Source organism: Stenella coeruleoalba, assembly GCF_951394435.1.
Source record: "Stenella coeruleoalba genome assembly, chromosome: 1".
NCBI classification, from domain to species: domain Eukaryota; kingdom Metazoa; phylum Chordata; class Mammalia; order Artiodactyla; family Delphinidae; genus Stenella; species Stenella coeruleoalba.
This window is the reverse complement of record NC_137169.1, coordinates 188593276-188620658: the sequence shown is the minus strand read 5'-3', so window position 1 is coordinate 188620658 and position 27383 is coordinate 188593276. Positions and strand designations below refer to the sequence as shown.

General features: G+C 42.2%; 1 protein-coding gene across 2 annotated transcripts; it reads right to left on the bottom strand.

Annotated features, from left to right (window-relative positions):
- Window positions 1-5316: 5316 nt before the first annotated feature.
- On the bottom strand, window positions 5317-25637 carry CREG1 (cellular repressor of E1A stimulated genes 1; the record flags this gene model as incomplete). Of its 2 annotated transcripts, XM_079935557.1 has the most annotated exons (4): window positions 25212-25637; window positions 22264-22383; window positions 20767-20951; window positions 5317-6712 (listed from the first exon to the last, which is right to left on the bottom strand). In XM_079935557.1, the coding sequence occupies exons 1-4, from the start codon at window positions 25554-25556 to the stop codon at window positions 6709-6711; spliced, it is 654 nt and encodes a 217-aa protein (XP_079791683.1). In that variant the 5' UTR covers window positions 25557-25637. The 2 variants fall into 2 exon arrangements, with proteins under 2 accessions (XP_079791683.1, XP_079791684.1); XM_079935558.1 differs by lacking the exon at window positions 5317-6712 and having other exon boundaries at window positions 20763-20951.
- Window positions 25638-27383: the final 1746 nt, after the last annotated feature.

The window sequence follows — 27383 nt, the reverse complement described above, 5'->3', positions numbered from 1 at the left end:
TGTGATCCTGCCACTCCCGGCTGGTCACCCACACTGACCCAGGAGCAGGCCTGGTAACCAGGCTTCCATACGAGGCTCTGGCTGTTGGTTTGCAGGACTCTGCCCTGATTATGCCTGAGACGCTCTGACTTCATACAGATCGCATTTCTGTCACTTGCAAGGGGGAAGGACTGACTGAGTTTGCAGGGGCAGAGGCAGCTGGCTGGCTGGGAAATCCTCTCTAAGCCCAGCCTGGCCCTTGGGGAACAACCCCTCCAAAAATAGGCCTGTGTTTTCTTGCCCCAGAAACTAGCCTGAAGGGGGCCCACCTCTACGGACTGCTGGAGAGGGACAAGTGGGTCCCAACATTAGACCTTTACAGTCCCTTAGGACAGTCACCAGCTTAAGTGGAACACAGGATGGTTAAAAGACAAAGGGGGCCTGGAATTCCAGCGGTGCAGCTGGTCTGGCTCCACGATGGGAGGATTTGGGAGGATTTTTCTGCTCTGGGCCGACCCTCCCTGGGCAGCTCAATGCAGTTCCACAGGGACCTCTAGCGACTGTCATGTCAAACTACAGTTTCCCCGGCTCCTCCACAGCTGGCTGCTGACCTCTGACCAGGTTTCACCACAGGACCCCAGAACTCCCCACCCCTGCTCTGCTCCTGCATGGCACGCACCCAGCACATGATGGGGGAGGGTGTCCCCCAAGGCCCAGTGGAGACCAGTGACTGACACATGACAGGGGAGACCTTCCTGCAGTGTTATGACTGAGAAAATGGCTGGTCCTTTGCTCCTGTACAGCCTGACCATGTCATGAGGGGCCTTGGGCTATCCCACATCGTGATGGAGACTAAACAACGCTAATAACCAGTCCCCCACCCTAGGTATCATCCCCGACTTTCCTACCCAGGGGACCCTCTTGCAAAGCATTTGCCTAAGGCCAGCTGACTGTGTTTGAGCTGGGATTTGAAGGCAGCCACCTGGCCTCAGAGCTCACACTCTCTCCTGTATGCCCCACTGGTGGCCCTGAAAGATGTCAGCACACTACCTGTGAAAACCTAGGGTTTTCTTACACATAGCCCTTGACATTTTTTTTTAAACTACACACCTCTAATACAAATGTTAAGACATTTCTTCAAAGGACTCAGATGTCACCAGCAGGTGAGGGGTCATTAGATTCTTGGAGACAGAGCTAGGTTTAAGGACAGGGTCTGACAGGCAACTGTGTGTACGCCCCCAGGCTGACCATCTGGAGACTCCAACCTCCTCCCCAAAGTAAGGGAAATAACGTGTCCCACTTACTTCTTGGACTTATTGCAAGGATTAGATAAAATGCTGTGAAAGAACCTATTTTATAAAATTAAGTCCTATGACAATCATGACTTTTAGTTTTTTAGAAAACTCAACCGATAGTTACCAACTGATATTTGAAGCAAAGGAAAGAAAAGCAACTAGTGTTTATTGAGGTTTTTAGGTAGTGGTAACACTACCTAAGAGTTGCCAATTAAAATCACACAGTATTATTTTTACCTATAAATTCAGTGCAGAGTGAGCACTTTCATACAGTTTGCAGGACTGTTCATTGATATAAAGCCTTAAGGGCAATGTGTAATAGGTCTCACCAACTTTTTTTTTTTTTTTTTTATGGCTGTGTTGGGTCTTTGTTGCTGTGCACGGGCTTTCTCTAGTTGCGGTGAGCAGGGGCTACTCTTCGTTGCGGTGCGCAGGCTTCGCATTATCGTGGCTTCTCTTGTTGAGACGCATGGACTCTAGGCCCGCAGGCTTCAGTAGTTGTGGCTCGCAGGCTCTAGAGCACAGGCTTAGTAATTGCAGCGTACGGGCTTAGTTGCTCCACAGCATGTGGGATCTTCCCGGGTTAGGGCTTGAACCCGTGTCCCCTGCATTGGCAGGCGGATTCTTAACCACTGCACCACCAGGGAAGCGCCTCCCCCCCCCGCCCCCACCAACTCTTTGCTTGGGAATTCCACTGCTGGGAATCTCTCCAAGGAAACAAACAGAAATGTAGAAAATACTCCATGCATAAAGATTTCTGTCTTATAACAGGGAAAAACTGGAAGTAACTTAAATGTTCAAATACTGGAGAAAGTGGTAACAGCCCTCAGCTTTTGCCTGTCCAGTCTCCCTTCAGTTAACATAACTTCTTCTTTCCTTTCAGCACCTCCACTTCAAAATTCTCCCAGTCCCCATGGTTCTGACGAGCGCTGAGCTGAATCCCCAACTGCAGGGGAAGACATAGGATGGAGTCTCGGCCAATGAGGGAACCCCATTCCCAGACACAGGGATTATTCAGGAAGGGCTCCCCTGGCTGGGAAAGATGCATCCTCTTTGCTCTAAGACTGCTGACTGGAGTTAAAACCAGCACAGTGGAAAGAGGAGCCAGGAGATGAAGAGCGAGTTCTGAAGGAATATTTTAAGATCAATGAACTCTTCTTTTTGCTTAAACTACTTTGACTAGGGTTTCTGTCACTAGCAACAGAGTGCTAACATAGACCATTATTTGGTAGCCAAAGTAGATCAACCTGATGAAATATTTGCAGCCATTCTAAGCCATCTTTATGAATGGTTTCCAGTAACATAAGCTTATGATTAAGTGAAGGAAGCGTGATACACAATCAACTTTAGCATGATCTTAATTATATTTAAACATTTCATGGAAGCAAAGATGTGTTTTCTAAGAAAACACAGCAAAATATCAGCTGTTGGCTTCCCTGGTGGTGCAGTGGTTGAGAATCTGCCTGCTAATGCAGGGGACACGGGTTCGAGCCCTGGTCTGGGAGGATCCCACATGCCGCGGAGCAACTGGTGAGCCACAACTACTGAGCCTGCGTGTCTGGAGCCTGTGCTCCGCAACAAGAGAGGCCGTGATAGTGAGAGGCCCGCGCACCACGATGAAGAGTGGCCCCCGCTTGCCACAACTAGAGAAAGCCCTCGCACAGAAATTAAGATCCAACACAGCAAAAATAAATAAATAAATAAACTCCTACCCCCAACATCTAAAAAAATAAACAAAAAAAAATGTTAAAAAATATATATATTAGCTGTCATGCTGGCTGGTGAAATTATTCAGTTTTAAACTTTTATTCTGTGTAACTTCCACACAAAAATATATATCTTACAATAAATAGTAAGGAAAAAAAACTAAGGAAAAGATACAGTTTTACTGGTTACTCCCTTAATTCCAAAAAGGTTATCATTGTCTTCTCAGATGAAAATATATAGAGTACCTTGTTTTGAAGTGACAGTTTGGAATTTCCCTAAAAATATTGACCTACCAATTTTACACAAAGTAGAACGTTATTTTTTTCAGTACTAAAACTGAAAACATGCCCCACCACAGGAAAGTAGAGTCTGCTCTTCAACGACTTTGTGATCTTCAGTCTGAATATTACTAAGAAGGGAAACATGACATGAACGACCTCCAATCAGAATATGTATGCATTGGCTCATGGAGCCCTGCCTCATGTCATAAAGGACTTTTCCCCACTCCACCTCATACTTGAAAGGAATTTGAACCTGGACTAAAAGACAGAATGAACCATGACTATTGGCCACAGCCTGGTAAAGATAAATGGCCTTGAAGACTTCCCTGGTGGCGCAGTGGTTAAGAATCCGCCTGCCACTGTAGCGGACACAGGTTCGAGTCCTGGTCTGGGAAGATCCCACGTGCCGCGGAGCAACTAAGCCCGTGCACCACAACTACTGAGCCTGCGCTCTAGAGCCCGCGAGCCACAACTACTGAAGCCCACGTGCCACAACTACTGAGCCCACGTGCCACACTACTGAAGCCCGTGTGTCTACAGCCCATGCTCTGCAACGAGAGAAGCCACCGCAATGAGAAGCCTGCGAACAGCAACGAAGAGTAGCTGCCACTTGCTGCGTCTAGAGAAAGCCCACGTACAGCAACAAAGACCCAACGCAGCCAAAAATAAATAAATAAAATAAAATTTTAAATAAATAAATGGCCTTGACCAGCTGAGCACAGATCCAAGGCCAAGACAACATCCGCCAAGCGCAGCCCCCTGGACTCAGCGGCTCAGGGTTCCTTGGCTGCTCCCTCTTCCTACTTCTGATTTTCTCTTTTCTTGATCAGGGCCTGCCTTGCTCTCTGGGCCAACGCTAGTTGCCAACCAAGACACTCATCTCCTACTTGGTTCGGGTCAGGATGCTGCCCCAGTTCTGCAGCAGGTCATGAAGCACTTGACAGGGAGGGATAGATCCATGAAAGCCAATCGGCAGCAGCATGAGACCAGGCCTCGGCTTCTCCTCTTGCCCTGCTGGGCTGCCTTTACTCCAGGGTCATCTCATCGAGGCCATCTCCCCCATCCCAACCCATGGTGGGCTTGATTAGCTCTGCTGTACCGTAGTCCCCTCTTATCCACAGTTTTGCTTTCAGCGGTTTCAGTTACCAGTGGTCAACCTCAGTCCTAAAATATTAAATGAAAAATCCCAGAAACAAACAATGCATAAGTTTTAAATTGTGTGTGCTGTTTTGAGTAGCATGATGAAATCTTACACCACGAATCAGCCCTTTGTCCAGTGAATCCACACTGTGTATATCAATACTACCTGTCAGTTAGTAGCAACTGTCTTGGCATCACGGTGCTTGTGTTCAAGATACCTTTATTTTACTTAATAATGGTCCCAAACCACAAGAGTAGTGATGCTGGCAATTCGGATAGTCTCTTACTGTGCCTAATTTATAAATTAAACTTTATCATATGTATGTATAGGAAAAAACATAGTATATATAGGTTTGGTACCATCCTGGGTTGCAGGCATCCACGGTGGGGGTGGGCGGGGGGAGGGGTGGTCTTGGAACGTGTCCCTGCATGTAAGTTCTTGTTCTTACTGTACAAGAACCGGCACCGGCACAAAAAGTGGTCCACAGTGCCCTCTGGTGGTCAATCATAACATAATGGGGACAATCTGCACATTCAATTATAAAGTAATCTGCAGCACCTTCCGTGAAAAAGTGGTTCACTCCACTGTGATAATTGGATCTTACCTGAATACAAATGTTTTTACATGGTACCAAATGATTAAGAGAAAACTCACAATAACTGGGTAAAGGGAGAAATACAGATAGACACTCTCAACCTAATTCTATCACAAGGTACCTTGGCACCCAAGGCCCTGAGGGAAGATCCTTGACAAAGGCTGCATTCTGGCCAATCCCCAAATTTTAAGACATGATGAGCTGTTTACCAATAGGAAAGAGTCAAATTGTTCATTTTCAGCTTTGAAGCAGCCAGAAGTTGATTATAAAATAAAAACACAAAAGGGTTTCAACAGTGGACAGTGAAAAAACATGTAATAAATATTAACATCTCTGCATAAGAAAATAAATCCAACATATTTCATGAAAATAATGCTTTTAATTATTAATGCCTCGAATAAGAAACCTACTCTACCAAGTTTAAGATACATCATTTTTCTTAAAGAGAAGCTGTTTGCTCGATTTCAGGTAAGTTCATTTTGTAGTCTTCAAACTCATATTCAACTTCCTCTCTCTTAGCCATTTAAGGATTCAGTTGCTTGACTCCTGACACAGCTCTTTATGAAGGATCTCATACAGTCTTCTGAAATCATGTATATAGGTAATAAAAGCAAACAGTTTTTTCCCTTCTGAAGAAATGTGATTTCTTTTCTAAAAGTCACGTTGTTTTCCCTCTGATGACATGATTTAGGTAGTAACAGCATTAGAAGCCATTTAGAGATCTGAAGCAGTTGAGGAAGGCTTAGTTCGTTGTTGAGAGTAGCATTAGAAAAAAAGCTAGAGAGAGTGGTTGGGAGATGGATTTGGGCCCTGGTTTAAACTGGTCTATGTCTGCGTTAACTTAACTTAGAAAAGAACACCAGAAACAATTTACACACAAAATCCCCTCCTTTCTTTTCTTTCTTCGCAATCCCATTTTGGGGCAAAAAAAAAAAAAAGTGTGCTTGTGTCTCTGTATTTTGAGTGGAGGAAACTAATTATACAGTGTCCACCTAGCTGGGGAAATCAAATTCAGAAAATTTTATGAACTTCCTTGATTAAATCAAATTCAGGAAGTTTTATGAACTTCCTTTGTTCTAGATAATTATCACTTTAGACTTCAAAAGCTTTTTTTAAACTTCTTTATAAGAAATAGTCTTGCCCTGTGTTGTTGGATCAACAACACCCAGGACTGTCAGACACAAATGGACCATGAGTGGGATGCTCCACTTGTGTTTCATCACTGTTTGTTTGTCTTGGCAAGATTTATTCAGGTGCACTGTAACAGGAGCCAAGCCCTTAATACAGGCTAAGGCAGCAGCCGTGGAGGCATGACACCTCTCCCCAGCACAGTGGTTTTCAGTAATTAAAAACACGTACTTGAGTACTTTGAAATGCCAATGGGCAATCTAAAACTGGTACCCACGCCTCTTTAAGGAGCACCATTGGCAAACTATTTGGAATTGATGGAACAAAACTTCTTTGATCATAATGAATGACATGTCTCTGAAAATGGCTTCAAAATACTAAAATATATATAAATATATCCAGCAATCTCATCTTCCAAGAAATGCAGTAACAATCCATCTCAATTCTGTAAACATGCAAGCAAGGAAAGAAAACTGTCTAATATTCTGGGAAACTTTCCATAAAGAAACATTAAGCGCTTTAAGTCTGCATGAAACTTCCTAAGAAACTTCGCACATGAGGTTAAATTCGCCACATGCTGCTTCACCTAGAGAGGGGAAGAGAGGGGAAGAAAAATTATGTCATTAAACTGAGTTGACAAATCATAAAAGTTAATTCATTCTAGGGAAGGACTAGAGAAACTTCTGATCTGAAAGTTTAAGATCTCAAGTTAATTTCAGTCACTTTAGTGTACTAAAGAATCATCTGGGAGAGGAACCAAGATGGCAGAGTAGAAGAACATGCTCTCACTCCCTCCTGCGAGAACACCAGAATCACAACTACCTGCTGGACAATCATCGACAGGAAGACACTGGAACTGACCAAAAAAGATACCGCACATCCAAAGACAAAGGAGAAGCCACAACGAGACGGTAGGAGGGGCGCAATCACAGTAAAATCAAATCCCATAACGGCTGGGCGGGTGACTCACAGACTGGAGAACACTTATACCACAGAAGTCCACCCACTGGAGTGAAGGTTCTGAGCCCCACATCAGGCTTCCCAACCTGGGGGTCCGGCAATGGGAGGAGGAATTCCTAGAGAATCAGACTGTGAAGCCTAGTGGGAACTGATTGCAGGACTTCGACAGGACTGGGGGAAACAGAGACTCCACTCTTGGAGGGCACACACAAAGTAGTGTGTGCATCGGGACCCAGGGGGAGGATCAGTGACCCCAGGGGAGACTGAACCAGACCTACCAGCTAGTGTTGGAGGGTCTCCTGCCGAGGCGGGGGGGTGGGGTGGGGTGGGGGCTGTGGCTCACTGTGGGGACAGGAACACTGGCGGCAGTTCTGGGAAGTACTCCTTGGTGTGAGCCCTCCCAGAGTCTGTCATTACCCCCACCAAAGAGCCCGGACAGGCTCCAGTGTTGGGTTGCCTCAGGCCAAACAACCAACAGGGAGGGAACCCAGCCCCACTCATCAGCAGTCAAGTGGATTAAAGTTTTACTGAGCTCTGCCCACCAGAGCAACAGCCAGCTCTACCCAACCACCAGTCCTACCCATCAGGAAACATACACAAGCCTCTTAGATAGCCTCATCCACCAGAGGGCAGACAGCAGAAGCAAGAAGAACTACAATTCTGCAGCCTATGGAAAGAAAACCACATTCACAGAAAGACAGACAAGATGAAAAGGCAGAGGACTATGTACCAGATGAAGGAACAAGGTAAAACCCCAGAAAAACAACTAAATGAAGTGGAGATGGGCAACCTTCCAGAAAAAGAATTCAGAATAATGATAGTGAACATGATCCAGGACCTCGGAAAAAGAATGGAGGCAAAGATCGAGAAGACACAAGAAATGTTTAACAAAGACCTATAAGAATTAATGAACAAACAAACAGAGATGAACAATACAATAACTGAAATGAAACCTACACTAGAAGGAATCAATAGCAGAATAACTGAGGCAGAAGAACGGATAAGTAACCTGGAAGACAGAATGGTGGAATTCACTGCTGTGGAACAGAATAAAGAAAAAAGAATGAAAAGAAATGAGGACAGCCTAAGAGACCTCTGGGACAACATTAAATGCAACAACATTCGCATTATACGGGTCCCAGAAGGAGAAGAGAGAGAGAAAAGGACCAGAGAAAATATTTGAAGAGATTATAGTCGAAAACTTCCCTAATATGGGAAAGGAAATAGCCACCTAGGTCCAGGAAGCGCAGCGAGTCCCATACAGGATAAACCCAAGGAGAAACACATCAAGACACACAGTGATCAAATTGGCAAAAATTAAAGACAAACAAAAATTATTGAAAGCAACAAGGGAAAAAGGAGAAATAACATACAAGGGAACTCCCATAAGGTTAACAGCTGATTTCTCAGCAGAAACTCTACAAGCCAGAAGGGAGTGGCATGATATACTTAAAGTGATGAAAGGGAAGAACCTACAACCAAGATCACTCTACCCAGCAAGGATCTCATTCAGATTCGATGGAGAAACCAAAAGCTTTACAGACAAGCAAAAGCTAAGAGAATTCAGCACCACCAAACCAGCTCTACAACAAATGCTAAAGGAACTTCTCCAAGTGGGAAACACAAGAGAAGAAAAGGACCTACAAAAACAAACCCAAAACAATTAAGAAAATGGTCACAGGAACATACATATCGATAATTACCTTAAACGTGAATGGATTAAATGCTCCAACCAAAAGACACATGCTTGCTGAATGAATACAGAAACAAGACCCATATATATGCTGTCTACAAGAGACCTACTTCAGACCTAGGGACACATACAGACTGAAAGTGAGGGGATGGAAAAAGATATTCCATGCAAATGGAAATCAAAAGAAAGCTGGAGAAGCTATACTCATATCAGATAAAGTAGACTTTAAAATAAAGAATGTTACAAGAGACAAGGAAGGACACTACATAATGATCAAAGGATCAATCCAAGAAGAAGATATAACAATTATAAATATATATGCACCCAACATAGGAGCACCTCAATACATAAGGCAACTGCTAACAGCTGTAAAAGAGGAAATCGACAGTAACACAATAATAGTGGGGGACTTTAACACCTCACTTACACCAATGGACAGATCATCGAAAATGACAATAAATAAGGAAACAGAAGTTTTAAATGACACAATAGACCAGATAGATTTAATTCATATTTATAGGACATTACATCCAAAAACAGCAGATTACACTTTCTTCTCAAGTGCACATGGAACATTCTCCAGGATAGATCACGTCTTGGGTCACAAATCAAGCCTCAGTAAATTTAAGAAAACTGAAATCATATCAAGCATCTTTTCCGACCACAACACTATGAGATTAGAAATGAATTAAAGGGAAAAAAACGTAAAAAACACAAACACATGAGGGCTAAACAATATGTTACTAAATAACCAAGAGTTCACTGAAGAAATCAAAGAGGAAATCAAAAAATACCTAGAGACAAATGACAATGAAAACACAACGATCCAAAACCTATGGGATGCAGCAAAAGCAGTTCTAAGAGGGAAGTTTATAGCTATACAAGCCTACCTCAAGAAACAAGAAAAATCTCAAATAAACAATCTAACCTTACACCTAAAAGAACTAGAGAAAAAAGAACAAACAAAACCCAAAGTTAGCAGAAGGAAAGAAATCATCAAGATCAGAGCAGAAATAAATGAAATAGAAACAAAGAAAACAATAGCAAAGATCAATAAAACTAAAAGCTGGTTCTTAGAGAAGATAAACAAAATTGATAAACCATTAGCCAGATTCACCAAGAAAAAGAGGGAGAGGACTCAAATCAATAAAATTAGAAATGAAAAAGGAGAGGTTACAACAGACATTGCAGAAATACAAAGCATCCTAAGAGACTACTACAAGCAACTCTATGACAATAAAATGGACAACCTGGAAGAAATGGACAAATTCTTAGAAAGGTATAACCTTCCAAGACTGAATCAGGAAGAAACAGAAAATATGAACAGACCAATCACAAGTAATGAAATTAAAACTGTGATTAAAAATCTTCCAGCAAACAAAAGTCCAGGACCAGATGGCTTCACAGGTGAATTGTATCAAACATTTAGAGAAGAGTTAACACCCATCCTTCTCAAACTCTTCCAAAAAATTGCAGAGGAAGGAACACTCCAAAAACTCATTCTATGAGGCCACCATCACCCTGATAGCAAAACCAGACAAAGATACTACAAAAGAAGAAAATTACAGACCAATATCACTGATGAATATAGATGTAAAAATCCTCAACAAAATACTAGCAAACAGAATCCAACAACACATTAAAAGGATCATACACCATGATCAAGTGGGATTTATCTCAGGGATGCAAGGATTCTCCAATATACGCAAAGCAATCAATGTGATACATCATATTAACAAACTGAAGGGAAAAAAACATATGATCATCTCAACAGATGCAGGAAAAGCTTTTGACAAAATTCAACACCCATTTATGATAAAAACTCTCCAGAAAGTGGGCAGAGAGGGAACCTACCTCAACATAATAAAGGCCATATATGACAAACCCACAGCAAACATCATTCTCAACGGTGAAAAGCTGAAAGCATTTCCTCTAAGATCAGGAATGAGACAAGGATGTCCACTCTCACCACTATTATTCAACATAGTTTTGGAGGTCCTAGCCATGGCAATCAGAGAAGAAAATGAAATAAAAGGAATACAAATTGGAAAAGAAGAAGTAAAACTGTCATTGTTTGCAGACGACATGATACTATACATAGAGAATCCTAAAGATGCCACCAGAAAACTACTAGAGCTAATCAATGAATTTGGTAAAGTTGCAGGATACAAAATTAATGCACAGAAATCTCTTGCATTCCTATACACTAATGATGAAAAGTCTGAAAGAGAAATTATGGAAACACTCCCATTTACCATTGCAACAAAAAGAATAAAATACCTAGGAATAAACCTACCTAGGGAGACAAAAGATCTGTCTGCAGAAAACTGTAAGACCCTGATGAAAGAAATTAAAGATGATACCAACAAATGGACAGATATACCATGTTCTTGGATTGGAAGAATCAATATTGTGAAAATGACTATACTACCCAAAGCAATCTACAGATTCAATGCAATCCCTATCAAATTACCAATGGCATTTTTTACAGAACTAGAACAAATTATATTTAAATTTGTATGGAGACACAAAAGACCCCGAATAGCCAAAGCAGTCTTGAGGGAAAAAAACGGAGCTGGAGGAATCAGACTTCCTGACTTCAGACTATACTAAAAAGCTACTGTGATCAAGACAATATGGTACTGGCACAAAAACAGAAACATAGATCAATGGAACAACATAGAAATCCCAGAGATAAACCCACACACCTATGGTCAACTGATTTATGACAAACGAGGCAAAGATATACAATAGAGAAAAGACAGTCTCTTCAATAAGTGGTGCTGGGAAAACTGGACAGCTACATGTAAAAGAATGAAATTAGAACACTCCCTAACACCATACACAAAAATAAACTCAAAATGGATTCGAGACCTAAATTAAGACTGGACAGTATAAAACTCTTATAGGAAAACATTGGAAGCACACTCTTTGACATAAATCACAGCAAGATCTTTTTTGATCCACCTCCTAGAGTAATGGAAATAAAAACAAACAAATGGGACCTAATGAAACTTCAATGCTTTTGCATAGCAAAGGAAACCATAAACAAGACTAAAAGACAACCCTCAGAATGGGAGAAAATATTTGCAAATGAATGAACGGACAAAGGATTAATCTCCAAAATATATAAACAGCTCATGCAGCTCAATGTTAAAGAAGCAGGCAACCCAATCCAGAAATGGGCAGAGGACCTGGGTGGACATTTCTCCAAAGAAGACATACAGATGGCCAAGAAGCACATGAAGGGTTGCTCAACATCACTGATTATTACAGAAATGCAGATCAAGGCTACAATGAGGTATCACCTCACACCAGTTGGAATGGGCATCATCAGAAAATCCACAAACAACGGGTGCTGGAGAGGGTGTGGAGAGAAAGGAGCCCTCTTGCACTGTTGGTGGGAATGTGGATTGGTTCGGCCACTGTGGAGAACAGTGTGGAGGTTCCTTAAAAGACTAGAAATAGAATTACCATATGATCCAGCAATCCCACTACTGGGCATATACCCAGAGAAGGCCATAATTCGAGAAGACACATGCACCCCAATGTTCATTGCAGCACTATTTGCAATGGCCAGGTCATGGAAGCAACCTAAATGCCCATTGACAGAGGAATGGATAAAGAAGATGTGGTACATATATAAAATGGAATATTACTCAGCCACCAAAAGGAACGAGATTGAGTCATTTGTTGAGACATGGATGGATCATACAGAGTGAAGTAAGTCAGAAAGAGAAAAACAAATATCGTATATTAACGCATGTATGTGGAACCTAGGAAAATGGTATAGATGAACCGGTTTGCAGGGCAGAAGTTGAGACACAGATGTAGAGAACAAATGTATGGACGCCAAGGGGGGAAAACCGCAGTGGGGTAGGGATGGTGGTGTGCGGAATTGGGCTATTGGGATTGACATGTATACACTGATGTGTATAAAATTGATGACTAATAAGAACCTGCAGTATAAAAAAAAAACAAAGAAACAACTAATACTAAACTTTCTTTGGGTTATTTGTATGGAAATATGTTAATATAAATGTTTCAGACATTACATGAAATTTCTAAAAATCTTATATGTTCTGGTATAATGTTATAAGTCATAATTCTAGTAATTACTTTAAAATGTATATCTCAGAAATAACTAAATTTCCTTGTCAATTGCATTATTATGAACTTTCATCAAATCTTTAACCATGGTCATTTTTAAGTCTTTTGTCATTTACAGACAGTTCTGGGTGTACTCTGATGCTTTTGCAAAAATGTTCCTATAAAAGGCTTTCATCTTCAAGGAATTCATGGAAAAGACTCTGACAAGTACAGGTTTCTGGTAACTGACTATACTGCTGAACTGAATGAATAAGCATTTTCAGAACTCTAATGGGAAACTGATGAATTCATAAAAGTGCTAACAAAAGATCAAGATAAAAAAATAATTACATGGGACTGAGTGAACTGATGAGGATGATTTTAATTTTTGTGACTTTCTGTTTGAATAAAAAAAAAAACCCCACAAGGACTCAGAGGCAAAAAATATACAAATCAATTTTCACTGCAAAGTAAAGGAGCTGTTACAGTGGAGGATTCCTGGACTGAATGTCAATATTATGACATACTGTGAGTGTGTTTTGTGTTTGGTAATTGCAATCATTGTTGCGGTCATCCATTTACAATGCTTGGTGTCAGTTTATTTATCTCTTGTAAAAATAAAATACAGCGTGTGTTTGTGTGAACAACAACAACAAAAAAAGATGAGAAACTGAGGCTCGAAGTCACAGAGCAATTAGTTCATACAGTTAGGACTGTAGCTTATTGATCTCTGACTCCAAAGCTCAGGCACTTTTGACTAAGCCATACTAGCTCTACATTCCATTCTCAAAATATCTTCCATTTATATAGATCATGTAACATGTTCACACCACATACAGGCGACTGTGTGTATACACATTACATCAGTGTTCTTCTTTCCTTAAGCATGGCCTTCTCTCTCATCACATTCTGATGAGGAGGCATCTTTTGGAAGATGTGGTCTATAATGGCTAGACTGCAGCTTGCAGCTGAAGCCAAGTGAGGTGTCAGCTGTGTGTCGGCAGAGCTTATGCCCCATACAACATACACCAATTTATGCTGCCCTAGAGATAATAACAGGCAGACTACAGAAATAAGTAGCTATCTTCCTCTCATTATGTGTTGTGGGTGGATAAACCGTAAACAATATTTCCTTCATTTGCAAGTTGTAAATGCAACAGATGGGGAAATTTCTGTTAATAGAGTATTAGAAGCCTTACGTATCTCTATTTTGTTTGTAAATACAATCTTGTTCTGAATCACAGTGATTTTCTGCCAGTCTGGGTGTGGTGGACATTACTAGGCCTCCTCAGTATCCATGTCCTCTCCATTTCCAGACACACAGAGACCATACTTCCCAGTCCCCACATGCATTAGGAAGGGCCACGGTACTTGTCTGGCCAATGAGCTGTAAGCAGAAGCAGTGCGTGTGTGGCTTCTAGAACAAAGTAACTTAGTTCCAGATGGGTAAGCTTTCAGAACTTTTTTCTTGCCACAGCCATTGTGGAAGCCTGTGTTAACATGGAGGTTCCACAGGGTCCACAGAGACCAGACTGCGGAGCCAACCAACACACAGAGGATAATTGTCCTGGAGAACTGCCCAAATCCATGGCAGAATTTGCATAAATAAAAATAAACCTTTGACTTTTGTTTTCTTAAGCCACTGAAATTTAAATGTCATCTCTTAACAACGTAAGAGACATAACTTGGACCCTCCTGACTAACGCTGTGGGTGAGGTCATTTCACTGATACCATAAAATAGCATACACATCCTTCTGTTCTAATCCAAAGTAACATATGCATTTTAATCTCATACTCAACGTCTTCTACAAACTGGCCCAAACCTACCTTCTGAAATTACCTTCTACCATCCTCCAAGTGAAACTAAACACCATTCTTTGACCCCATCTCACAATTCCTTGCTCTTTTTTTAAATCTATGTCGTTCCCTTGCCTAGCATACTGTCTCTTCCTTTCACACATACCAAATTGCTATCTTTAAAAGGCCCAACTCATATGCTAACTCTTCCAACGAAACCTTCCCTAATCCCACTATGCTGAAGTGATTTCTCCTTCCTTCAGATTTTCATATTTCTTGCTGCTCCTTCTAACTGTATATTTTGTATTATGCTTATTTTACACATAACATTAGTTTCAGGTGCACAGCCATAAAGATTTGAAATATGTATGTATAGTAAAATGATTACCCAGGCTACTTAATTTCTAACACTGCACAGTTATGTTTTTTTTCTTGTGATAAGAACTTTTAAGATCTACTCTCTTAGCAACTTTCAAACATACAACACAGTATTATTAACTATAGTCACCATTCTGTACATTATATCCTCATGACTTATTTTATAACTGGAAGTTTGTACTTTTTGACCCCCTTCACCCATTTCACCCACCCCCGCCCACCTCCCACCTCTGGCAACCACCAATCTGTTCTCTGTATCTGTGAGTTCAGGGTTTGGGGTTTTTTCAAATTTTTTATTTCTATTTTTAGATTCCACAAATAAGTGAGATCATACAGGACTTGTCTTTCTTCGTCTGATTTTTTTCACTTAACGTAATGCCCTCAAGGTCCAGCCATGTTGTAGCAAATGGCAAGATTCCCTTCTTCTTTATGACTGACTAATATTCATACATATGTCAAATCCTTTGCCTGTTTTTTAACTGAATTAACTATATTTTTATTGTTGAATTATATACTGTAAGGTTTTAATGTGTCTTGCCGGAACTCTTTTTCTATTACTAGAGTAGGTTATTTTTACTATATGTTTTTAAATGGCATTTATGACACATACAGTTTTGTAACTTGCTTTTTAAACTTAATATATTGTGATCATCTTTACATGTCTATGTCTAATTACATCACTTCCAATGACTGCTTTACGGTTCATTATATGAATGTTCCATAATCTAAAATCTAATGCTTTTTTTTTTAAACATCTTTATTGGAGTATAAAATCTAATACTTTAAATTAAAGTCCATGGGACTTTCCTGGTGGTCCAGTGGCTAAGATTCTGTGCTCCCAATGCAGGGGGCCCGGATTCTATCCCTAGTCAGGGAACTAGATCCCACATGCTGCAACTAAGAGTTAGCATGCCACAACTAAAGATCCCACATGCCACAACTAAAGTTCCCACATGCTACAATGAAGATCGTGCACATAGCAACTAAAGATCCCACATGCCACAACTAAGACGCAGCGCAGCCATATAAATAATAAATAAATATTAAAAAAAAAAGTTTAGGGATTCCTTGGTGGCACAGTGGTTAAGAATCTGCCTGCCTATGCAGGGGACAGGGGTTCGAGCCCTGGTCTGGGAAGATTCCACATGCCGCAGAGCAACAAAGCCCGTGTGCCACAACTACTGAGCCTGTGCTCTAGAGCCCGCAAGCCACAACTACTGAAACCACGAGCCACAACTACTGAGCCCAAGCGCCACAACTACTGAAGCCCACATGCCTAGAGCCTGTGCTCTGCAATAAGAGAAGCCACTGCAATGAGAAGCCCACACACTGCAATGAAGAGTAGCCCCGCTCACCGCAACTACAGAAAGCCCACACAGCAACAGACCCAGCACAGCCAAGGAAAAAAAAAAAAAAGATTTAGATTTAAATACGGGATTTATTTAAAAGGAAAAGAAAAGAACGCCACACTGCATCTATATTTTTGAACACTTATACAATCACTTCTTTTTTTAATTGAGGTATAATTGACATATAACATATTAGTTTCAGGTGTACAACATAATGATTCCACGTTTGTATACACTGAGAAATGATCATCAGGAGTCTAGTTAACATCCATCATCACACAGAGTTACAAAATTTTTTTTCTTGGGATGAGAACTTTTAAGATCTATTTACTCAGTAACCGTCAAATCTGCAGTATGGTATTATAAACTATAGTCACCACGCTGTATACTATATTCACATGATTTGTTTATTTTATAACAGGAAGTTTGTACCTTTTGACCCCCTTAACCTGTTTCACCCACCCCACCCCACCCCGCCTCTGGTAGCCACCAATCTGTTCTCTGTACCCATGAGTTGGCTTTGCTTTGGTTTTTTGTTGGTTTGCTTATTTGTTGTTTAGATTCCACATATAATACAGTATTTTTCTCTGTCTGACTTTTTCACTTAGCATAATGCACTCAAAGTACATCCATTTTGTTACAAATGACAAGATTTCCTTCTTTTATATGGCTGAATAATATTCCTATATCTATATAGAGAGATACAGCAATCACATTTTCTTTTTCTATCCATCCATCAATGGACACAGGTTGTTTCCCTGTCTTGGCTATTGCGAATGATGCTGCAATGAACATGGGGTGCATACAGCTTTTCAAATTAGGGTTTGCATTTTCTTCAGATAAATACCCAGAAATGGAATTGCTGGAAACATATGTTAGTCCTGTTTTTAAGTTTTTGAGGAATCTCCATGCTGTTTTCCATGGTGGCTGCGCCAATTTGCATTCCCATTAACAGTGCATAGGGGTTCCCCGTTCTCCACATCCTCACCAATACTTGTTATTTCTTGTCTTTTTGATAACAGCCATTCTAACACATGTGAGGTGATATCTCATTAAGGTTTTGACTTGCATCTTCCTGATGATCGGTGATGCTGAGCATCTTTTCATGTACCTGGCCATGTATGTCTTCTTGGAGAAACGTCTAATCGGATCCTCTGCCCATTTGTAATTGGATTGTTTGTTTTATTTGCTATTGAGTTGTATGAATTCTTTATATATTTTGTATATTAACCCCTTATCAAATATATGATTTGCAAATAAAAAAAATTTAAAAAAAAGAATCATCTGAGTTTGCTAAAATGCAGATTCCTGAGTTCTGGTTTAGGGTCAGGCCTAGCTAGGAATCTTCATCTCGGCCATCATTCCTCCTCTCCAAGTATGATGCTGACACACTTAGCAAACGCTGCTGGGATGAAACATTCATCAGCAGCTGTGGCTGCTGTGATCATCTCATTCAAGAATATCTGAAGGTTTAAAAGACAAAAACAGTCGAGAACAGAAGGGGTCCTGAACATTAGGGCAAAAGAGCAGCAATCAGCCAGCATCCAGCCGGGGACGTGACCTTGACCCATTTTCCTGTTGCGGCCCCGACCACTGCCATCAGGAAATCCAGCTCCAGGTAAGGCAGAGCGGGCAGGCTTGTAGGCTGTGACCTCTCATTACCTCTGTCTTTGCCAGGGAACACGTGGGCAGCCCAGAGGCCTGATGCTCATACTTAACAGAGAGAGGCCTGCTGCTCGTACTTAACAGAGAGAGGTACTTATGAGAACTGCTTACTCAAGCATGAGCGCAAATACTTTGGGTGAACATCAACCTTCCGTTCAATATGAGTCCAGCAAGGCAAGGACTATTGTATACTCTCTTGGGCTATTGAACAGTTCTGATGGCAAACCTGGTGGGTGGGATGGTGGGGCACCCACTCCTGGACTCTGAAATGGAGTCAGAGGCACCTGTTCGGGAAGGTCACCTTCAAGTCACTGCCCATTCCTAGGATTCTGGAGTCCTGTCTCAGGATGGGTCACACCCTGGGCTAGTCTTCTGTCCTCCTCTCAGAAGGACAGGAGAGAGTGCTCCCTTTTAACTCTGAGCTGCAGAAAAGGCCCACTCGTCTGTGTTAATTAAGTGGGAACCTCAAATTTATCTATTTTACTCACTTATTCAGTGTGGAGACTTATGGGAAAACCCAGTTTTATTTTGTTATTAAAGCAAGCATTGCCCTCGGGCATATTATTTATACAAAGATAACTGTACTTCAGAGATTGTTATGTCCTGTAAAAGTGATCTTTAACCTCAAAGAGCAGGCCTATTATCTTACTGGCCTTCCTCCTTGATAATTTGTTGCCCTGCCATAATGTTGTAATTGCTACCTCTGTCTTCCTATAAAGTAAGATGGCTTTTCGTGTCCAGGAGACAATCACTGGCCCAGGTCTCTTCTCCTGCATGCATGGCAGCGGAATAAACACCATGACTGTTAGATTCTTTATTCAAACAAGGAAGTCGAGAATCTTTGTCTCAAAGGATCAGCCTGAAAAGTAGCCAGTATTTATTAAACACCTGCTCTGTGCCATGTACTGTCCTAGGTCCAGTTTGGAATGAAAAACCAAAACTAAAACCTGAGCTTTGCTATGAAGAGACTTACAGTCATGGTGGAAAGTCAATAGTTCACCACAGAACTGTTGTACAATAGAATAAGACAGAATAAACGAATGCTGAGAATTTAAACCCAAACCTGAACTGCAACCTACAGGTCTAGCTTAGCATGTCACCCTAATCTCCACAAACAGCAGTCAGTCTGTTACAAGTAGAAAGTGTTTAAATTACACTGGAATTGAAGCCTGGCCAGCTGCCAGTAAGGTAACCAGAGGGGCAGCAAAACATCTTGGTTAGAAGCAAGTTGAGGGCTGTGGAGCTAGAATGCTGGGGTTTGCATCCCAGCACCATTGCTTACTGGCTGTGAGGCTTTAGGCCAGTTTCTTTCTTTTCTGCGCATCAGCTCTCTATCTCATAAATGAAGAAAAACACTACCTAACTCATAGGATTGCAGTGAGAATTCAGTGAGTTCAGACATGTAAAGCTGCCAGTACAGCACCAGCCAGAAATGCTCAACAAACGCTACTGCTACTGTTATTGTCATCACCATCCGCTAGACCTTGAGGCTGCCAGACATGCCACCGTGACCTGTGTCGCCTGGGAAAAGTATCAGTCCCTTGTATGCCTTCATTTGTTTTTGGGGGGGGGGTTGTTTTGTTTTGTTTGTTTGTTTTTGGTCATGCCTCGCAGCTTGCAGGATCTTAGTTCCCCAAGTGGGGAACTAAGTGCGAAGATCTAACCTCTGGACCACCACGGAAGTCCCTGTATTCCTTCATTTGAACCCTGACCTAATTTCAAAGAATCTGATCAGACCCTTCTTTCCTGTCCCTTTTCCATCTTCAGGTTATGTTCTTCTCGTTCATTCTCTCCCATGACTCCTTCCCTCTAAGTATCCACTTCCTGGAGGAATACACCACACACCTCCACAGGTGCTCACAGGACAGGGGTCACGTGCTCGGACTCGATGTGGATCCCTCATGGTCTGGAAGCACCCAGGTCTGATTCTTATGAGAAAATGCCACCACGGGTCAGAACTGGTCTCCACCCAGGGCCCCAGAAGCATAGCCTTAAAATGGGGTCTCAGGAATTCCCGGGCAGTCCAGTGGTTAGGGCTCCATGCGTTCAATGCCACGGCCCAGGTTCAATCCCTTGTCAGGGAACTAAGATCCTTCAAGCCATGGCGTGCAGAGAAAAAAAAGAAAAAATAATAGAATCTCCACCTGGTGTCCTAGTTTGTAGATAGAGTTCAGGGGGGTTGTGATGGGAAAAAATTGGGATGGAAAAAGTTTTCATTTTCATTAAGCTCTAACTGAAATGTATCATTCTTTTCAATGATGAACGTAGGCAATAAACCACAGTGGTGACAGTGTATCTGTGATGGCCAGCAACAGAAATATAGAAATTGCAGATACTCTCACATCATGGTAGAGTTGCTGCAGATGTCTTAATATATTCAGTTCTCACTACTCTGAAAGTGCAGAAAAGTTATGGACGCACTACTAGACCTTATTATTTAACATATTCATTAAAAAGCCAACATATTACTACACCACGCATTTTATAAAATATTTTTATAAAGGTATTTCAATATAGTTGATTTCTTTTGTAATCCTGTGTACTTCATGCATTTAAAAAATATTATTCCTAGGGGAGTTGTAGGACTTACCAGCTTGCCAAAGGGATCCATGGTACATGAAATGGTTAAGACCCCCTTGCTTTAGAAGGTTGAGAACCTTCTAAAAGGGCTGTAATATTAGAAAGATGAAAGACATGTAAATACTTACTGAAATGTGGCATTATAATATTCTTCAGGCGTCACTATTTTTGGTCCACCAAAGTAGTCCACGACCCAGATATTGGTTATATTCAACTTAGCGAAGAACCAATTATGGCTGGATGGCCAGGTTTTCATCTCAGGGTGTCGAATGAATAATGAATTCCTTGCAACATCCATTTCTGCTTCGCTCACCTAAAAGACATACGTAAAATAAACCTACTCATAGCAGTGACGTTTTGTTTTCTTGGCTGTTAAGAATGTGTGATTCTAGCATTCCACAAATCCTAAAGAGTTTATTTAGTTATAAATCCTAATTTTTTAATTTTTATTTTTAAAATTAACGATCTATAATTGACATATAACATTGTATTCGTTTTAGGTGTACAACATAATGTTTGATATGTGCATACATTGCAAAATAATCACCACAAGTTTAGTTAACATCCATCACCACACATAGACACAATTTTTTTCTCATCTTTTTTCTTTTTCTTTTTTTTTCCCTCGTGCTGAGAACATTTAAAATCTACTATAAATTCTGATCTTAAGGAATCAAGAGGAAGTAAAGGAAATTTGAAGAAATGCAGAGAACAATGGAGATTTCAAACGTTGGTGATAACACATACCATAATAAAGTGGGAAACCATCATGAGAACCAATTTTCGCTGCTAAATAGCAATTGTGAGCTATCAGAGTAATTGGCACAAAGTGCTATAATAAAATGCTACTGGTGGTTATGCTATGTAACATTAGCACTTTTATCCCATTACATGCACATGTTAAACACGTAGATGAGTGTACACAAAGGATAAAAGTCTTTAGAAGAAGCACAATGGAACTCAAGAGTATCTGCTGCCCCTCTTTCTCTTGCCAGTGAAGGACACTCAACTCTAGAGATGCATCCACATAGAATTTTGAGACCACAGATAAAACTTATCTGAGGTATTCATGATTGACAAGGTCAAGAAGGTGGTCTGCTGCTTGGCGATCAGATCAGTTCCCATGACACCTCGCCCTTTGCCCTTCCCACGATTTTATTTAACCTCTTCCCTCTAGCACTCACCCCAAACTGTCTAAATTCATTTCTAGTATTTAATACTGGATACTCCCCTTTTAACCTACTAAATCCACTCTCTGCTCTAAGTCATTGTTAAAACATGGAGACAAGGAACCCAAACATGGGAAATACTGTACAACGTACAACATGGTCAGGAGTATAAATTTTGGCTGAGCAGATGTTCCTCATATACGCGCTTAATAGCTGTTATATCTGTTCGGCTTCAAAAAATAGTTCATTTTCCTCATAAATATCTTATTGAACATCTATATGAAAGCAACTGATTAAAACTGTTAGCGTTCATGAAATTACATACTAGAACATATTCTAATTCTGTATCTCAACCACAAATCAATTTTATTTTATTCTAAGATATCTCTTCCTTCATTGTTAATAACATGATGCTCTTCTAAAACAAGTATCTGTTCTTGTAGGATAAATATTTACCTTGATAACAGTTCCTGATAGTATTATGTGAGCACAGAGGGGACTTTGGGGATCAAATCCATATTTCCTGCAGAAACTAGTCTCTGCCAAAGACATGGTCAGCGTAGCATATGGATTCTCCTGTAGAGAGAAAATGAAGACCTCTCACATGAAATACTGTCTCTGGAGAGGTTATCAATTTCACAAGTTGCATACCGTCCCCAGAGCTTGACCGTTCTTCCATGAAACAATGAATTGGAAAATACCACCTTCCACTTGGGGAAATTACTACTTGGATAGAGACTGATCTTTACCCTTTCTCCAAAAAAGGTGTGTTGGATGTTGTTTCATATTTAAAATCAATTGACTTGGTAAGGATGATTTTAATGCTTTTTTTCTCTTAAACTCTTAATTTGTCCCATATTCACCAGAGGAATTATAATTACAGTACCACCCAAATACAAGGCTGATCTCTAGTCTTCACTGAAAGAACTAAAGGATTAGACTAATGTGAAACTAGTGCATAAAAATACCACAGTGGCTCAACTAGCTAATTGTACAATTTAAGCAAGAAAGTAGCTGAATCATGCTTCTTGGTTATCTTGTGCTAGCAGAAACTGTCATGTGATTTCAAAATTGGAGAAGCTGCTCACTCCTGTTCTAGCAATAAGAGAATTCTTAGATTAAAAATGTGATGCAAGCAAAATTTCTAACTCTTTCTTATTCGGAAATCAGCTTCATAAAAGGCATTGTTGACAGATTACAATAAAATTCACATGCTGTATTTAGTGTTTTAAACCCCAAGTGTCTTGTGTGGGGAATTGTGCCATCTCACAGTGACCCATCAAAACAGTGAGTCATAAAGAGATCTCTTTGGAATCATTAGGCCAAGTATTCGCTGTCGACAAACTATTAGGTAAGGCACTATAGGAGACCAAAAATAGGGGAGGGGGAGACTCAGATAAGGTCTTTCCCTTCTCTGTAAGTTTATAATCTGGTTGAAAAGTCAGACATAAATAAAATTTTTAAAATGCAGCACAAAGACACAGAAGAGGTCAAAAAGCAGCACATAACTAATTGCCAAGTGAATGGTACCAATTGCCAAGTAATTGCCAAGTTAAGTGTATTTGAAGTTCAGAGTAAGACGATGTCAGCACAGCCTGGAGTGATACGGAAACACTAGAAAGCCTTATAAGATAGTCAAATCAGCACAAAAGTGGGAAGACGTATTAAAGGTAAAGGGAATGGTAACTGCAAAAACACAGAACTGGGAAAGTGTAAGACACAACTGGGAGTAGTGAAAACCCAATTTGCTTGAAAGAAAGGTTTCCTGAGGGAAGGGGGTTGGGGACAAGGTGGGGGGAGGTCAGGGGCTGGGGGTAGTAAGGGTGGTTCACCTCCAAGCTAAGGAGCCAAGATTGTATCTTATAGGCTGGCATCTGTCAGGGCTTTCCAAGAACCACTTACCTGGAGAGCTTGTTAAAATGCTGATTTCTGGGCTCCATTCCCAGCCCAGGTATCTGCATTTTTAACAAACACCCAGGTGAATCCTATGCAGCTCTAGGCAGCCAGATGTTGTTAAAGGTTTCTGGGCAGACGGCAATGCTGAGTGGTATTTTGTTCATGTAAATCTGGTGGGTAGGGTACACAAGAGCAGACAGGAAGAAGACAGAGGTCAGAAGGAGGGGAAAAGTAGAAAGCAGAAACCAGCTTTGACTGGTTAATTGATGGCATCAGAGTCAGACTAATTCTGATGTGGCCATGCCTTTTCACTGCAATCACGAACCTGAAATCCTGGGCAAGTGCCTCACCACTGTCTTTTTCTAGAGATGTCAAAGACCTGAGCTCAAGTTCCACCTGACAGCCATTAGCTAACTAGTCACAAGTGAGTCTCTGCACCTCTGAGTTTGAGTTTCCACATTTCCTAAAACGAGGAAGATAGTATCAGCAAAAGTTTAAATATATTCATGTATAGCAGTGGTTCTCACTGCCCTCCCCCAATATTAGAAGCATCAGGGAGGGATTTGGGGTGTTTTGTTTTTTTTTATATAAAATGTGTTTTTAGTAAAATGTCTTGGAATTGTCTTTTTAAAAGTCTTCCCAGGTGACTGTATTTGCAGCCAAGTTTGAACAGCACTGGTGGGAGTGGAATGAGCTTGCTCTGAGCAAATGTCTAAGGGAGTGGAGCGGAGTGGGCTGGGAATAAGCAAATGGTGAATGGGGCTGTATGTGTCTTGGCTAAGGAGGCAGCTGCTTCTGGTTCTGCTCAAAGAATGCAGGCCCCCAGTCCCACAGAGCTTCCAATGTTTCAAGAAGTTAGAAATTTAGACGTTTAGTTGCAATCTCCATTTTTGAATGTTGATAATTAATTCAGATTTATTAAAAACGAAACAGAACTCTGCGTGGGCCAAAGAAAACCAGTCTGTGGGCCTGATCAGCTCATGGGCCACCACTCTATGACCTGTGTTAGGGAAGCTCATGTGCACACGAGGCCTAAAGACTGCAATAATCATTCACGAGGTTGTCTGTTCGCTTCATGCTGCTGAAGGGAAAATCCTTAGCTCAAAAGAAGCGGTGTCAAAGAGAAATCCCGAAGCCACTTATACAAAGTGCTAAACTACCCAACAGCCTCTACACCCGGTAAAACTTTTAATATTAGAGCCCAGTTAATGAGACACCGTGCCCCAAGACGACTCAGGGCTGAGAAGTCCTCCAGGTGCTGGTAAAGAATTCGCCCCAAGTGAGTGGCGCGGTGGCGAGGGCGTGTGTGAAATTCCTGGTATTTAGTTGCCCAACAACTGGAAAACTGCAATGTCAGCCCGGCCAGCGCGGGAGAGAAGAGGCAGGGGTTTGGGCTGGGTTCAAATTCTTAACTCTACGAGGCTGGCTCTCCTTCGCAAGCAGAATTCAAGCTATAGTCAAAAGGCTCGCGCTCCGGCCCGCGGAGCCACACGGCCCCGCCCGCTCACCTTCAGGTTGCCCACCGACTGCTGCATCGGGCTCAGGTAGAAGTAGGGCACGCCGCTGCCCTTGGCCGGGGGCCCGTCGCTGAGCGATAAGACGTCGGCGAAGGGGCGGCCGCGCACCCCCTCCTGAGTGGAGATGGTGGCCAGCGCGCCCCAGTCGCAGACGTTCGTCACGAAGCGAGCCACCAGCGCCGCGTTCTCGCGGGGCGGCAGCTGCTCGGCGGCGCCCCAGTCCCCGTGGCCCCGGCCACCCCGGCCCCGCGCCGGCGCCACCAGCAGAGCCACCAGTGCAGGCACCAGCAGGAAAGCGAGAACTGCACGCGCGGACCCGCGGGCACGCCCGGCCATGGCGGTGACCCCTTCGAGAGTCCGGAGCCCTATGACCTAGGAGGCCCAAGGCTAGCCCAGCGTTACGGGCCCCGCCCAGCGCTACCGGCCCCGCCCACCGCGGGCAAGCCAGTCCCGCCCCTCCGAAGAGAACCAATCGAAGTACGGGAGTGGTGGGCGGGGGGGCGTGTCCCTAGGCCTGCTCCTCAGCCTGCTGGGACCCGACTGTTGATTCACCTTCTTACCGTTCCGCCCTGCCGCTGACAGGATTGGGAAATCGTCCTAAATGGGATTTGTTTTGTTTGACGGATGGAAAAACGAAGGCTTAGAGAAATTAAGCAGTTGTCTAAGTCATACTACTAGGAAAGGACCAGTCTCTTCACCCGTACGCCTTCCTTCAATACCTTTGGATATGACTACCTGGCATCTGAGAGGAAATGCTGCGTTTTCCACGTATGCGTTTACTTCAATATCCGCAGCGAAGAGCAGGAAGGGTCTCAGTGGGACAGATAGAAGCCCCCAAATTTAACACCTTATAAACTACTCCTGGCCCAGGAGTCTCTCAGACAGAGACACTCAGGGATTATCAGGATTCCATGCACGAATTTGTTTGTTTTTTAACATCTTTATTGGAGTATAATTGCTTTACAATGTCGTATTAGTTTCTGCTGTATAACAAAGTGAATCAGCTATAGGTATACATATATCCCCATATCCCCTCCCTCTTGCGTCTCCCTCCCTCCCACCCTCCCTATCCCACCCCTCTAGGCGGTCACAAAGCACCGAGCTGATCTCCCTGTGCTTTGTGGCTGCTTCCCACTAGCTATTTTACATTTGGTAGTGTGTATATGTCCATGCTACTGTCTCACTTCGTCCCAGCTTACCATTCCCCCTCCCCGTGTCCTCAAGTCCATTCTCTACGTCTGCGTCTTTATTCCTGTCCTGCCCCTAGGTTCTTCAGAACATTTTTTTTTTTTTTTTTTTTTAGATTCAGCCTATATGCGTTAGCACCAGGCACGAATTTGAACTCATGGAAGCCAGTTATGGGCCTAAGTCATCAGGCGTGGAGGCAGTGGTTTCACAAATGTCTTGCCCTTGCTGACCTCTCACCCCATGTAAGTGGCATTTCCCTTTGTTCCTCCTAAAAAGGTCTCTTCCGTCTCTTCAGGGGTGCTTCCTCTTTCTGATACTCTGGGAATTGGTAAGTAAGTTCGTATCACCTAATCTGCCGTCTTTATAATTATAAGCTTCGGTCACATCTCCTCAGGGTGAGTCCGCATCTTTTTGGCCTGGCCTCAAACCCGCATTTTCATCGTTGTTATAAATGCTGCGTGGTGGTGCTGGTGTAGGAGTTTGTCAGCTCTGGCTCTGGGGGACCTGGCTCTCTGAGCTAAGATGTTCAACAAAGGTGAGGTAACTTCCCTCAGCTGCCCTGGGCCATGAGCAGGTGGGAGCCACAGGTGTGTGGGCCGAAGCCCCGCCTCCATTTCCTGCTTCCAACTCCACCTCCCCATATTCTCAGGAAGATTCTCAGGCTACCCCCATCAGAACTTGGGTACAGAAACAAGAACTTTTACTCTGAGTAGCAGCCTTCAGTTCCCTCTGGTGGCCAAAGGGTGTTACACACACTGCTTGCACATTCAGGTAAGGGGGTGAGCACCTTAGTCAAAGTTGGTTTCCTTTTTAACAACTGAATTTGGGAGAGCTTCGAGCTAGATGGAAAACTAAGTGGGAGAAATCTGAGAGGAGGAAAATCAGGTTTATCATTTTCAAAAAAAATATTTAATACAAATCATTTGAGTGCCTGCCAATTACAAATATTTCATCCCTAACCTGTTAAGGGAAAAA